Source organism: Chaetodon auriga, chromosome 12, assembly GCF_051107435.1.
Source record: "Chaetodon auriga isolate fChaAug3 chromosome 12, fChaAug3.hap1, whole genome shotgun sequence".
Taxonomy (NCBI): Eukaryota; Metazoa; Chordata; class Actinopteri; order Chaetodontiformes; family Chaetodontidae; genus Chaetodon; species Chaetodon auriga.
In genome coordinates this window covers 10,503,227-10,518,189 of record NC_135085.1, presented here as the reverse complement: position 1 = coordinate 10,518,189, position 14,963 = coordinate 10,503,227, and the positions used below count along the sequence as shown (strand labels likewise).

Below are 14,963 nucleotides of genomic sequence, written 5' to 3'. Positions count from 1 at the left end.
TATTTAAGGAAAATGATAACACTTAAATTCAGAAGAGAACATACACACACCTATAAGAAATATCTTTACCAGAAGATAACCTCATACTATTTCCCAGTACACAACTACACTACTACGATGTACAATAAATGCAATAGGAAGGAGGGGATTCTCTTCAGTGTTGCTGTTTACTATGAGTTACAGCCTTTACTGTATGTCATAGTGTAATCTATACAAGAACGAGAGCTGAAATTGACAACAATACATTTATACAATAAACTCAAAGCAAAGCATTTAACAATACACATTCCAAACTCGGTAAGGTGATGGAATACAAATGATATGACAAAACTAGAGTTCACACTCTCCTCTATGAAGAGCCGGGAAAATAAAACACTGCATCTCTCTGGTTTAAAGTCATACTTGGGAAACCTAAAGTGTGTATTCTACTTGTTTTGACAGACATAAGCTGCCAGACTGAACATATACTGCTTAACCTTGAAACAGTGAGCTTAACATAATTAAAAATGTACAATAACAGATTAAACTCTCACTCATGCCAAACATTGAAAATATGATAAACACAATTTACAGCAGATAACCTTTTTTCTAGAATGTAAAAAGTGATGTTTCAAAAGGTGCAAAGCAGTAAAATGCTTTTGTGACCCTCCAGTGTGAAAAGGACAAATCACTTAAACAAAATGAAACAACCATGTGGTTGACTTGGGAAGAGAAAATCAGAGTGAGTCAGTTTGTTACCTGATAAAGGGTCATAACAATCACAATATACATACTGTACAAACACACCAGATGGGTGGCGCACTGGGATGAGCGTCACCAACTTTAGGCAGCAAACACAGACTGTGTGTATTTAGCCGTGCTGTCAATAGCTAATTCCCTCATTATGAGTCAAATGATCAACCTATTTCAGCAAATGTGAATGGCACACTCATAACAAGGACTGAAAGCAGTCCTTTTGAGTAGCCTACACATCAGTACAGCTAAAGACCCGCAGTCATCGCCTATCCCATAAAAGCTTGTGCTAACTTTGCAATACCAACACGTAATCACTGCTCATAAAGCGCTGATCTCAAACTACTGGCAATCAACCTCAGAATATGGCTACAAAATCTGCAGGTCACACTGCACAAAAACAGCTTGCATCCTTTAGTACGACAGTATTGGCTTGAACATGTCCCCATTAAAAAGACATACCAATATCCATTCAACTCAACAGTGGTTCTTTTCTTCACCTGAAACAATGTAAACCAAAAGGGCACTCTAAGACATAGTGAAAACACATGCGCTCCATTTAAGGCAATAAATCATTCATCAAAAGAAAAGATTGCTTTCAACACTCATGTCTTCATTACAAACCCTGAACAGATAATTAAGTCTAAGCAACAAACACAATGCAGGTTTATTTGCAGTTACTGTAATAACAGTAATCCCATATAAGATGAACAGAAACGTAAGGGTCGTTGTTATTATATAATTCAAAACTAATGGAGTAGGAGCCACAAAAGACAGGATGTGACTTAATCAGACTTAACTCAAACCGTGCATATTTCAGAGATGGTATGAATAACTACAGCTGTAAACCCTTAAATAGCAGCAGAGCAGCAACGACTTCCCTCCCTGCATTTTTAAAAGGAAGCTGTGTGAGCATACTTGGAGGAAAACCAGGAGGTTGAGGAATAAGGAGGTAGATGTACATTATTTTCAAACTACAAAGACTAGAATCTGAGGCAGAGCTGTCTTGGAAGTAAAGAAAATACTGGGAGAAAGTAGCAAATAAAGGTTTTGGTTAAGGAGGAGAACTGAAGTCAATGCACACATTAAAACCGAATGATTCTGGGATTAATGTCATGCCGGCTGTGGTGTGAGAAGTATCGATCCTTGCGTGCTTCAGTGTAAAGGCCTGGGTTTGCAAACACATCCTGCATCTGTGTGTACATTTTGTTTGGATCAGTCTCTGCTGGGTGAGCATCAACAGCACAGCTGTTTATGAATCCTCATTCAGCTCCCGGCTGTCTGTTCTAGCGATTTTCCTTGGAGGTGCTGTGTTCTCCCCCTCTGTTTGATCCTGTTCTCGCTTTTTGGCTGCATTCTGACAACGTAAGAAAAAAAACACATTAAAAAAAAACATGGAGCACAAAGCAGAGGATCTCTGCTGCCATAAATAATACCATCTGCAGCAGCTTTCACCTCCATCACATGAATTTTTATTAAAACTCTTTACCTTTTTGTCCCACTGCTGATGAAGATATCGCAGTAGGATGTTCGTCTTCTCTGTGACAATGACTGAGGAGACACAACACAGATACTGATTAGATCGTAAGACACACGAAAGTAAAAAAAGGGGCAGTCAGCTTTTCCCATACAATATTATCTTAACAGGTTGAATGATAACCACACTATAATTCGGAAACTTCCTCTAATGTAAGCCTGAAACTGAGACCACTACTAAGCAAAAGAGTTGTGGTATGCTCTCTTCCTCAGATATAACTACAATATTGAATCAATGTACTTACTCTGCTCTGATGGATATTCCCGCGTTGGAAGATACACAGATGGTCGACGGTTCTAAAACAACAGAGATCCATGCTAAGTCCATAAATCGGCTAAAATGACCTCAAAACAAGATACAGGACTACCATGTGGTAATACTTCTGATATCGTGATTTCATCTCAGCACTTTGAGAACAAAAAAGATGACTTACTGATGCTTTACATACAGAGTCAGCATGGAACCTGCTGAAGTTATTTTTGTTGTAGACAGGCAGTCCCTTCAGGAAATCTCCCTGTGAACACAACAGAAAAACATGAACAAAAACACTTCCGTGCACCCACAGTTGTAACGAACGGAAAGTCCCAGGTGGTAAGGCCAACAACCATCGCTCTCACTGACTAACAGAGGACAACAAAAAGATAAAAACAACACTTTCGTTTTTGCTCCCGTATTCCACGAGTTGAACATCTAAGACTTAAGACTTGAGATCTAAGTTTTGAGGGAGCATGTCAGTAACGCGCTCCTTCAAATCTTGTGACAACTCTGGCGTTTCGTTGTGTGATGAAACTGTCCTTTTAATGTGACCAGCCAAAGGCACACCATTGCAATTATTATGCTGTTAAATCAGCATCTTGATATGCCACACCTGTCAGGTGGATGCATTATCCCAGCAAAGCAGAAGAGAAGACAAAGTAGCCGTTTAAGTGCAGAGAAAATCTTGAATCTTTCACCTCCGCTCGTGAAAAATGAGATCAGTAACAAAAGAGTTGCGTTTGTGTTGTTGTTGATTGTAGATACCGTGGCGGTAAAGCGGTACTTACGTGAAATTAGACTATTTACACTGCGTCCTGTTTGCCACGATGTAAGTAACTTGTCTATCTGAGCTGATAAGGACCAAACATTCAAGCTAACATTTATACCTAAACATATACGATAGAGCAAACAACCAGCGGTAAACATACCTTCTCCATTTCCGTCCAAGTCAAGCCCAGTGAGAGTGAAAACGAGCAGATGCTACTGTTTTAGCTAACGTTAGCTAGCCACTAAGCCTTGTCGTCTTTGTCGTAACCAAGATACCGGTTTGTTTACCCGTTCGACAGCTTCTCACGACTGCTATAAAAAATAAAAAACGTATGACTCTGATATTATCGCATCACGCCACTCCACATCAGGCGAGAACTTCCACTCATGTAAAGGTAAATAGAAAAACTAAAACTGAACGTCCTGGAGAAGCTAATTGTTACTAGTTCACAACTCCATTTTTGTTTTTCTCTGTTCGAGGGCAGTTACCGTGCGAGATTCACCGTACCTCATTGGTTGAACGGTGGTAGACGCGTGAAGAGAGCGAAAAGCAATGCGCTGATTGGATAGAAAGTGATTATGTAACAGACCAATCTGCCAATGCGAGGGGGTAGTGGCATGAAAACAGCACAGGCTCTTTCTTATGTGTACCCTCCTCCATGTACTGTGTATTTATGCCTCTCAGCTGCTATTCTCTGCTGCAGCAGTAAGTTGTTAACAACAGCAGAACAATCCTCTATCTAGACTAAAAATTATTTACATTAAAACTACGACTAAATGTAAACACTAAAAGGTATACGTACAACTCCTCCAGACCAAAAACTACAGTTATTGTACCTGTAGTTTAACTGTGGAAAAATGGAAAAATGCTGCTTGTGTAAAATATTTTCAACATAAATGTGTAAATTAATTCCTCCATTTTATCTTCTTTTTCTTGATCTTGATTTCTCATCTTCAAAGATTTCTTGGCTTCAACATAAAAGGTCACTAATGGATTTCTGGGTTACCTTGACTATTGTGACACAAGACCAGAAGGACCCTCTCTACACTCTGAGAGTAATCATTTCCACTAGCTCACCAGCCCAAAGACAACAAATCCTTTATCCATAAACTGTCTTTGGGAAACACTGATGTTTTTTTTTTTTTCCTTTTCAAACACAAATACAAATGCATGTAAATTCTGCAGGGATGGTTTTTATTTCCAGTCAAAAGGAATTGATGTTTTCATTTGAGAAAAAATATGGTGACATAGATTTTTAATACAAATTTAGTCTGAACAAAATGATTTCAAATGAGAAAAAAAGATCAAACACTTAGTGATCATGAAGAAAACATTATTGACCAGAGATAAGTGGGTGAAACTGCCATGCTTCTTTTTACCCAAGGCAAATGCAACTTGTTTGTCGAAAGGCCAGTTTTCAAACTCCCGCCCATTATTAGTGCGTTGAGAATGCCAAACCCAACCCACACCCAGTATCACCAGTTAACCCAGCACACATCTTCTTTGCTGAGCACTGCCAGCATTTCAGATCCAATGTCTTTTTCCTGAAAGTCTCTTGGTTTTCCCATTGAAACCTTCAGTGTGAGAGTGATTTCCGTCCCTTCAACATGCGCCGTAGAATCACTTCGATGCCGCTTTTTGAGCTGAGCCTCTTGATCCAGCCATGAGTCCTCTTGCGTTTGATATTCTTGGGCTGGTACTCTGATCCTCTTTTCCGTGTCCGTACCTGCTGGTATTGCCACGGAAGCTGCTGGAACACTCCTGAACCCTCAGCTTGTGAAGAAAGCGGCCCACATCTGGAAATCTGAAGTCCTGCAGCTGCTCTGGGCACAACCCAGCTGCTGATTAATCTAAGGTGAGAGGTGCCACTTACAGCAAGGTTCCCTGCAGCCATGCTGTTGAAGCAAAGAGCAAAGATTAAATATGTTACAAACAAATATTATTCTCTAATATCAACATTATGCCAAAATAATTCTGTGATTACGCACAATAATACATTTATGGTGCTGCTATGCATATGTAGAGGAGCATCATTCACTGACAGCAAGAATTGGTTTCAATCTTAATAGCCACAGGTGTTAAGACTATACGTGACATGTGCAGTCCTTCATGAATATAGAAAACAACTATACATAAACAAAAACTAGGGGTATATATTGGAGGCTGATGGCATGCCACTGCCGACAGCAAGTCTGGATATGCCGCAGACGAGGCTACAACTTGTTCCTCCTGCAACATTACGAATACTGTAACTATTACAGTGAATAACATCTACAAATGTAACTCAGTATCGTGGCTCATGATCAATTGGCTATAATTAAGATATAATGGGATTATCCATCACCTAACCAAATCTAATGTCCAGTGAGTGGGTTGCTAGCTCCATGATTACCTAGCCACGCTGCTAACGTACCGCTAAACTAGCTTGCTAATGTTAACATCGTAACAAAACAAAAAAAAACACGACTAGCTTTGCCATATGTCTGGCATTAAAGTGCGTGAACTCTGTTACCTGGTGACATGGGTTATTCCGCGCAGTCGGGAGAAAGACGACCGTAAAATGTTCATATTTAGATAGTTATAAAGTCGACACAGACACACGAACTGTGAATGTCACAGGTCTGCCAGGCTCCATGCGAATATGAGGTAACCTGATTGGCTCTGTCCTTTCAACCAATTGAAACGTTTGTTGCTACGTTGAGACATTATCGCCCTGCGTAAAGCTTTTCAGGTTAAATGCTCAAGCTGTTTGCCGACACGTTTCACCGATACAACTGTTTATTAGCAACAATAATGGCTGTAACTGTAAGGGTCATGATTTAATGTTACTGTGTGGCAAACGGAAGATGCTAAACAAGGTAAGCAGCGGCGTTGCATGCAGACAGAGAAAGATGTGCCTGAGAGATCAAACTCGGGGGAGAAAATGATTACTTTTTTTTTTTTTTTTTTTTTAACGGTGTATTGTAAGTGCAGTCATTCGAAACCAGTGCAGCACAACGCCTCACTTAATTCCCCTCATCAGTGCAAAGGTGAAATATTTGTGTCAATAAGTAGGAGTCTACTAAAATTGAGTTGGTTTATTTTATTTCTCATTTAGATCTGGCTAAGAGGGTTTAGGCCTATGCAGAACAGCAGTGCTGACAGTGCATCACCTTGGAATATGCTGCACTTGATGGTGACCTGTGCAGTTGGCTTTGAGTTATTTTCCACAGTCCCATTGAGTTCTTTCAGTGTCCATGGTCTTACTGTCTTGGGAGACTGCTCTATCAATCAGTAGCTGGCTGTTGGGAATAATGATGGTCATACTTGTGTCAAAACAGTTGAGAAAAACTTCTTGTGGAGGCCCAATATAATACAAGATTTAAATAAAGCTTTACAAAACATAAAACAGTATTTGTTATTTACACCGGCTGCCAAATAGAAAGTACACAGCTTTGGGCTCTTAGGCTCTCCGCCCCGTGCGCGTCACAGCTGGCTGTTCGTGACAGGCACCGGACTGTCCGAGCACTGCCAATTTGTTGACGTGAGTTCAAGGGTAGCAGAGGGAGACCGGGCATCTTAATCTAATTGGTTCAAACATAAAGGTCATTTCTCCCTTCAGTGATGCAGCAACTGCAATAACACATTATCATGTGTCAGTTCGGGATGATGCAGCTGGGATGCTTTAAAAACCCAGGTGTAGAATTGGAAATGTGATCACACATGCAGGCGTGATCATGACCATGTGTTTACTTGTTTACATAATTAGCTTTTTTTTTTTTTTTTTTTTTTTTTTTTAATAATAATTTCTGTCACTCTCCATGACCGCAAACACTTTTGCTGTTCTGTCTGCCTTGGCAACAAGGAAACAAGCTTCTCCCATTGGCCTCTTCTCAGCGCTCAGCCGTCCTCTATTCGCCCTCTTCACTGCCACTCTTCAGCGAAGATGCGCGCAGGCTGCTGCGGATGCAGGGCAGCAGGGCTGGGTAGGATCTGGCCTGAGTGCGCAGTGGGTGCTGAGGGAGAGAGAGGCATAGTGGCTGTTATCGTAATGGATGTAATTGGCACACTTTTACTGATGCGTGCTTTGCTATCACCATCAGTTCAAGCCCCGCGTGTTCTGTGACAGCAATCTAATGACGCTAAAAAGACGCTCGCACTGTTTTGCAGCATCCCAAGCGTAGACAAATTGTTGCACCAGATGCAACGTTTTCCCCAGGTCAGTTTCTTCGGCCCTTGACCGTCATCTCTTGGTGCAGATTTCTAATCACCCTTAATCATCAGTAATTCTGCAGGTAAGGAATCGATTTTTATTGCATCGTGTCATCTGATTAGCTCATGTTTATTGTGGAACACACAGTCATCGGAATCAATCGAGAGCTGCACGATTCTTGCATGCAATTGTCCCATGACAGCGCAAAAATGATAGATCGATCAGTAAAATCAATAGTATATGCATAGCTATTATGGCCATCAACATAAGGCAGCCGCGGGTTTTTAATTGTTTTTATTTGTGATGCGACGCTTTCAATCGGGCCTATGACATTTGTGAAAATGTCCTTCGCTGTGCATTGTTAGTATTGTGAAACGTGATTATGAATTGATGATTTGCGTGAAATTATTGGAACACGGAGCCTACAACTGCTGCGATTTGTGGCTTGATGTTGTGGAGCCATAGGCTTGTAAAGCTGCATAGCTAAGCTGTAGGACATTTGTGCATCAGGCCTGTTAACAGAAATTAGGTTCTAATGGGCTCATTTCTGCAAATATACGCATTCCATGTGCAGCAGCGATCATTTCAGACTGCGCCGTACTGTACCGCGCTGTTGTGGAAATGGAGCAGCACACTGTGTACCAAATGTGTGTTACTGTAAGACTTGGCAGACACATCAACCTATATATTCTGCAATACAGACAAAAAAATAACATGGCTGAGTAACCTTCAGAATTTCTGACTGTAGGGTTTGTGGATGTCAAATTCTGGTCCCCTCAGTCATACTTGAATCCTGGTGGACTGGACTGATGGATAGTAGGTCAGGAGGAGAATCCCTCATTTAAATGTCAGGGCTGTTGTTGCGTCAGTGCAGATGCAGTCATTGCTGTGTGTTTATGAGGTGTGGTGGCATCTGTACTCTGGGGTCAACCAAATTGTTAAACAAGGTTAGGCGACATTCTGCCATGCTGTCAAAATGTTCACTACTGTCAGGTGTGACCAGCTCTTTCCTCAGTGGACACCTCTACCTCATCATGTACCACTTGGAGCCAATGTGGCACGACTGAGTGATTCATAACAAAATGACAGAATGACTGCAAACACTGATACTGATGTTGGCTGAATTATGAAACGCTTTGAGAATAAAATGAAGCTCACTGCAGTTTTTAAGACTGACAGCCAAGCTGCAGCTTTGAGTGCCCCCTTGTTGTGTCGACACTCCATTTTGATGCTTGTGGAAAGGCAGCCCTCTCAGTCAACATTCACTTGGCTCCTGGGTGTAACTGGATAGCAACTGATGCACTGACCTTCAGACCATCCTTCCACCACCACCAACAACACTCATGCACAGACACATATTAATCCTGCTGTGCATATGCAAACGCACACTAGGGAAACTAGCTCCATGTTCTTCTCACTGTGGACCTCAGCAGCACTGTGCACTAAAAGTCTGTGTCATTACTTTATCTTAATCAAGCTGTTGTGAAAGCCATGTTAAAGCAGATGGAAGACAAAGAAACTACTACAAGTGGACTGTTTATCATGAATTTGAATACTGCATGTTTAATAAGAATCTGCATTTGAAGGACACTGGAAGTACGTTGTAATGAAATATGATTTGTTTCAATATATGCTCTTATTATGAGTTTAATCCATAGAAAATCTTTGATAAACAAAAATATGACACCCCAGCATCAATGACAAAGGAAATAAATGAAAATGAATCCTGAGTAGTTGCAGTTATGTGTATATGAATTTTGAATTGATTTAATAGGTATATTCATTCATTTTATCTTGCTTCTCAGCAACAAGATACCTCAATGTTATCCTCTCTTATTACAACCCCCAATTCCAAACAAGTTGGGATGCTGTATAAACTGTAATAAAAACAGAATGCAGTCATCACCTGTTACCAATGAACCTGTCTACCTGTGGAATGTTCCAAACAGGTGTTTCTGGAGCATTCCACAACTTTCCCAGTCTTTAGTTGCTCCTGTCCCAAATTATTTAAAATGTGTTGCTGCATCAAATAAGCTTGTATTTACAAAAATCAATGAAGCTGATGAGGTTAAACGATAAATATATTGTCTTTGCACTGTTTTCAGTGGAGTACATGTCAAAGAGGAAGGAGCAAATGATCACATTCTGTTTTATTTATGTTTTACACAGCATCTCAATTTTTTGAGAATTGGGGATGTAAATATATTAAGTAGGAAACACAAACACAATCTACATTACATTACATGATATGTCATGAGCAATAATGTGCAAACTGCTTTCACAGTCTCTGTAACCAGGAAACAATAAAGTATGTAGACGTGACTCCTCTCATTCTGTTTCCTTGAGATAACCAGCCTGTGTGTGTGTGTGAAGTGAGGACGAATGATGCTTTATTTGCACAACTGGCAAAATGCAGGTTAGCTGTGACTGGACATTTCCCTCATCTCCACTGGAAGCAGTATAGCCTGAAGAAGTGCTATCATACCGCTATGAGACATACAGTCCACAGGCATGTGCACAGTCATGTGTAGACACTCTCCTATGAGTGGTGATTTCTATTTGTATACATCCTGATTCTGACCATGTGAAAAGGAGCAGTTATTAATATCAAACCTCTGGTCAGTCAGTCACTGACTGACAGTAGCACGACACAAGTATTGTTTTTGTGTTGTCTGTTGGTGAACTTGGATTCCCTGAATGTTAAACTGCTTAGTCACCCAGGTGAGTGTGTTTGTCGAGCCTTACAAAGGCTGCTGAAGCTGCACTTTCACTGGCTATGGTATTTTGAATTTGCACTGGTTTGGAGAACGTTATACTGGAAGCATCTTTGCACTTGATGTGTTTCATTTCACTCGACACTGGCTGTGGTCTGACGGAAGGACAAAGAAGGCCATTTCATTGTAACTGCGTTGCTAGGAAACAGCTTGCGTCCATTATTATGGGATCTAGGACGCAATTTCTTCCTGTTGAGCTGTTGACATTTGCAAACACTGCGACAGGAAATAAAGCTGGGAACAATTATAATGTGCATGTGAAGAGCTAGTCAGAGAACTGTGGTATGCTTCACAAGCCCACCCCCATACGGAGTTTGTTTTTCCATTTTGTACATTTCATTTTGTACACGTCATACCTACGTAATATGCCTTTTACATTTAAAATGAAGCATCTGAGTGATGATGTGCTCTGTTCTGTCTATGTGATGCTGTTTATGCAGGGGAGCACCATGCTGACCAGTATTACTGAAGGCATACTGTGCTGCCTGACTGGGAAGGCTGCCAGCCTGGTCTTGCCCCTGGAGTCATCAGAACCCTCTGATGGTTTTGAGTTTGTGGAGGTGAAACCTGGGAGAGTCCTGAGAGTGCGACACATCATCCCAGAGCGTCAGCCTGTAGTAACGGAAGAGCAAGTCGCAGGCAAGGAGAAGACGAATGGCGACGGTCACGATGGCGGCTCTCCTGAGGATTTTAACAGTGAGAGCAATACTGGCAGCAGCGTCCACTGCAAGAGGAAGATCACTGTCTACCGCAACGGACAGCTGGTGATTGAGAATCTCGGTGATGTTTTGCACTCTGAGATCTTGCAGTGTCAGGATGGGGATCTGGAGCCTTGCACCACTGTAGAGGTAGAGCTGGCTGACTACAAAGAAATACCCTCTTCTCCAGACCCCAACCCTGTTCCTCCTCCAGTTCCTCCACCCCTTGGGGAACAGAAACCTGCTCCACCTCCTCGCCGCCGCCGTCGCAAGCCCAAGCGCACAGTGCTGATCGACTCAAAGAGGGTGGTCTCGAGCTGCAAAGGGACGCACTCGGACGTAGCAATTTTCTTCGTGCATGGTGTGGGAGGTTCTCTGGACATTTGGAGCAGCCAGCTGGACTTCTTCTCTCGGCTGGGCTATGAGGTCATCGCGCCTGACCTGGCGGGACATGGAGCCAGCACTGCCCCACAGATTGCAGCAGCTTACACTTTTTATGCCCTTGCAGAGGACCTTCGTGCCATCTTTAAGAGATATGCTCGTAAACGCAACATTCTTATTGGCCACTCATATGGGTGAGGATTTGTCAGATGCTTTTGTTATGAACGAGTGACCACTGGAAGTGTATCTGAAGCAATTCTACAGCTGATCAAAGTTCTTTTTCTAGAACTTTATCTAGTAGTGATTAACATGCTCTCACCATCTCATTTTGTCTCTCCCAGCGTGTCATTTTGCACCTTTCTGGCCCATGAATATCCTGATCTGGTCCATAAGGTGGTGATGATCAATGGAGGAGGCCCCACAGCTCTGGAGCCCAGCCTTTGCTCCATCTTTCAGCTGCCGTCTTGTGTCCTGCACTGTCTGTCACCCTGTTTGGCCTGGAGCTTTCTCAAGTAAGATCAGCATTTGTATGGTGCCCAAATTGACACTAGAGACGGTGACACATCACAGTAACAGAGAAACTACAACATTGTAGCATTCATACAAAATATATGATCATCAAATTTCACTAACCGTTCCAAGTAACACTTGCTCTCTTTTTCTAACCTTTAGAGCTGGATTTGCCCGTCAGGGTGCCAAAGAAAAGCAGCTGTTGAAACAAGGCAATGCCTTCAACGTGTCTCCATTTGTCCTGCGAGCCATGATGAGTGGCCAATACTGGCCCGAGGGGGATGAGGTCTACCATGCCGAGCTCACTGTGCCTATCCTTCTGGTTCATGGCATGTGTGACAAATTTGTGCCCATGGATGAGGACCAGCGCATGGCAGAGGTACAGCACATTTTCATATGTGAACGAGTGCTGAGTCATCATGTAATATTGAATGTGAAATATTGTGTTTTTGATCTGCAGTGTTACCTATCATAATGTTCTGCGTTCATTTTTGGCTCCCTATCTAGATCCTTCTGTTTGCGTTCCTGAAAGTCATTGAGGAAGGAAGTCACATGGTCATGATGGAGTGTCCTGACACCGTCAACACCCTCCTGCATGAGTTCTTTCTATGGGAGCCTGACATGTCTAGAAAAGACAGCTGCAAGACAGACACAGAGAAGACAGTTGCTCTCAGTGACACTATCCACACACTGAAAATCAATAAGCCTATGGACAAATAACCAACAAGGAGTCTAGTTTCAAAACAGAACCAAGCAGAAGGCCTTTTTTGGCATGTGTTCTTAAGGCTGCTCCCAGGCTGAGAGCTGTTATAAACAGGGCCACATCTTAAGGATGCGGACGGCCACTGGTGCTCAAAGATAAAGCAGGACTTAGGCATGGTGCCAACCAGAGAATGATGGAATGGACATAAACATGAGAGGAATGGACGCAAATACACAGTCAGTTTCTGCTTCACTTTTTGATACCAGTTTGTGCTCCATTGCGTCATGTTTGCAAAACGACACACGTGGAGATCAGAAGGACTATGTCCATTGGTGATTTGTGTGTGAAATGTTTCTAGGGAAGAACTGACTACTGCAGAAAGCATAAAATCCATCAGATGGTGTGTGAATTTCCTCACCTTTATCTTAAATATTCTGTAAAGTGCTGCAGAGCTTCCGTTTTACCTTTACACAATGGTCTCACATCTGCTTACAAAATAATATGAAGTGAATTGAGGAATTACAGATCTGATTTCCCGGTATGATGGTGAAGGACAGCTTATAATAAAACTCAAGTGCTGATAATAGTTTATTATCAAATAATGACTGGATGGTAGTAGGAAATGGGTTAAAGACGTAAATATATACCAATGTACATGCAAAATGTATTTAATAATTGCAGCACATGAATACATAGATGGCATCATGCCAGAAGGAGAAAGACAAAAAAGCACGGTTCATCGGCAATCCAGCCACCTATTAACCACATCCATACAATGTGCAGTGTACACCATCTCACACGAAAACTCGCAATTACAGCTATCATCAATACAATTGGCTCATCTGTTTCCAAAGTACAGCAGTTTATTTTCCATATATTGAAGTCTAATATAAAATCTAAATCCAAAAAGCTATGTGTGTCTATGTTAAGCACAATGTAACCAATTCATAGTTGCATGAAAATTAAGTAATATTTAAGGAGAGATGTATGTGAACTGGTTGCAAAAACAGATGTAAACAAACATGGATGCCAAAAGGTTCTTCTCCTTTATTTTAGCAGCCATTTCTTCAATAGTATATAATATCCTAAGGATACAAAATACAGAGGCCCTGCATGACTTCAGAATATGAAAAGGTATGAGGGTTGTCTCAGACAGTTGCAATATATTCTCATATTGAAAAAGCCCCAGTGGACTCCTCTCTAATCAAATAAGTGTTCCTTTTAATGTGTATTAAGTATTATTTTGCATTTATTCTGAAATAACAGCAACTGCCATAACAAATTGTGGTTGTATTGACCGCTTTAAGCTGTTGTGTCTCTCAGCTGGTAAATGCAAAACAAGAGTATGTTCCCTTACTCCTTTCCAGACCAACCTATTTATCTATAGTGTCAGACAGAGAGACTGAGCTAAACATTATGCTCATGGAAAGAGGTTCATTCATGGGTGCTGCTTTGTCTCATAGTGGGACAGTAAGGTGTAAGTAAAAGCACAGTCTAAGATGCTCCCTGACAGTGCTTATCTGCTGACTGGATAGTTTATACTGTTTTGAGTAGCAGAAGGTGTGAATTGGTGGGTTTGAGACTGAGTGTCCAAAGCTTAAAATCAAACATGAGTCAGCCAAAGGAGACAGTCCCTTAAAAAGAGGGATATTTGTACTGACCATGCTGGTCTGTTATACAATATATGCATTTTGACAGAATGCGGATGCAACGTGACTGGTCTTATGCAACGGCAACAAAACATGAAGAAATCGAGTGGAAATAAACTGACATGGCACTGACTCCTCAAAAACATCATATATTCTCTATGAACTTTCCAAAAACCAACAAGTGCTGCTGATGCAATGTACTGTATGTCTCCTTTGGTGTAAAAGGTCAGTCAAACTGTATGGACTACAGGGTGCACATGTACTTGCTCTTATGCTAAAAGTGTGCATATACAAATTGTCAGTGCTCATATGTGCTATATCTTTTTGTGGTTAACAAAATGTGTTAATGTTACTGTTGCATTTATTCATGGGAATTATAATATATGCACTGCCTGAATGTAGATGCATATAACATTATATAACCTATCAAAACAGTTGGACTCAGTGTATGAACATGCCTTTCTGGCATGAAATAAAACAGGTGTTCACACTCTACAGAGGATGTTGCCGTGTTTTGCTTGCAGTAACATAGTCTGTTTTTTTTTCGGTGAGTAACAGCATTACAATTATTTCGGTACAGAGTAAATATTTGAAGATAACACTAATGCAATTTACACACAAAAACCCCAGACATTTTTAGAAAAAGTAGGTAGATGGGATTACTTCTCCGCGATGAAAACTGCACAAGCACTGAAGCTGTAGGAATAAGTGTTAAGGTTTGATGCAGGATACAGTCACGTGAGTACAATCAGATTATATTTCC

The 14,963-nt window shown here is 41.3% G+C and overlaps 3 protein-coding genes across 3 annotated transcripts; 1 reads left to right on the top strand and 2 right to left on the bottom strand.

Annotated features, from left to right (window-relative positions):
* Positions 1 to 231: 231 nt before the first annotated feature.
* LOC143329056 (DET1- and DDB1-associated protein 1-like) lies at positions 232 to 3,786 on the bottom strand. The gene is made up of 5 exons (XM_076744727.1): positions 3,454 to 3,786; positions 2,703 to 2,783; positions 2,514 to 2,565; positions 2,222 to 2,283; positions 232 to 2,089 (listed from the first exon to the last, which is right to left on the bottom strand). Exons 1-5 carry the CDS (start codon positions 3,460 to 3,462, stop codon positions 1,985 to 1,987), a joined length of 309 nt encoding a protein of 102 aa, XP_076600842.1. The 5' UTR covers positions 3,463 to 3,786; the 3' UTR covers positions 232 to 1,984.
* A 680-nt stretch (positions 3,787 to 4,466) lies between these two features.
* Positions 4,467 to 5,931, bottom strand: mrpl34 (mitochondrial ribosomal protein L34). Its single transcript, XM_076745436.1, has 2 exons — positions 5,806 to 5,931; positions 4,467 to 5,188 (listed from the first exon to the last, which is right to left on the bottom strand). Exons 1-2 carry the CDS (start codon positions 5,859 to 5,861, stop codon positions 4,870 to 4,872), a joined length of 375 nt encoding a protein of 124 aa, XP_076601551.1. The 5' UTR covers positions 5,862 to 5,931; the 3' UTR covers positions 4,467 to 4,869.
* Positions 5,932 to 7,211: 1,280 nt separating this feature from the next.
* On the top strand, positions 7,212 to 14,695 carry LOC143329546 (protein ABHD8-like). Its single transcript, XM_076745514.1, has 5 exons — positions 7,212 to 7,567; positions 10,700 to 11,532; positions 11,680 to 11,850; positions 12,011 to 12,227; positions 12,356 to 14,695. Exons 2-5 carry the CDS (start codon positions 10,709 to 10,711, stop codon positions 12,566 to 12,568), a joined length of 1,425 nt encoding a protein of 474 aa, XP_076601629.1. The 5' UTR covers positions 7,212 to 7,567; positions 10,700 to 10,708; the 3' UTR covers positions 12,569 to 14,695.
* The last annotated feature ends 268 nt before the right edge of the window (positions 14,696 to 14,963 follow it).

Coding starts and splice junctions, on each gene's coding strand:
- LOC143329056 (XM_076744727.1), bottom strand. Junction 2,566..2,702: donor ACTCTGTATGTAAAGCATCA/GTAAGTCATCTT, acceptor CTGTTGTTTTAG/AACCGTCGACCATCTGTGTA. Junction 2,284..2,513: donor GGAATATCCATCAGAGCAGA/GTAAGTACATTG, acceptor GTGTCTCCTCAG/TCATTGTCACAGAGAAGACG.
- mrpl34 (XM_076745436.1), bottom strand. CDS start 5,861: ATGAACATTTTACGGTCGTCTTTCTCCCGACTGCGCGGAATAACCCAT. Junction 5,189..5,805: donor GGAATAACCCATGTCACCAG/GTAACAGAGTTC, acceptor TTGCTTCAACAG/CATGGCTGCAGGGAACCTTG.
- LOC143329546 (XM_076745514.1), top strand. CDS start 10,709: ATGCTGACCAGTATTACTGAAGGCATACTGTGCTGCCTGACTGGGAAG. Junction 11,533..11,679: donor CTTATTGGCCACTCATATGG/GTGAGGATTTGT, acceptor TGTCTCTCCCAG/CGTGTCATTTTGCACCTTTC. Junction 12,228..12,355: donor AGGACCAGCGCATGGCAGAG/GTACAGCACATT, acceptor CTCCCTATCTAG/ATCCTTCTGTTTGCGTTCCT.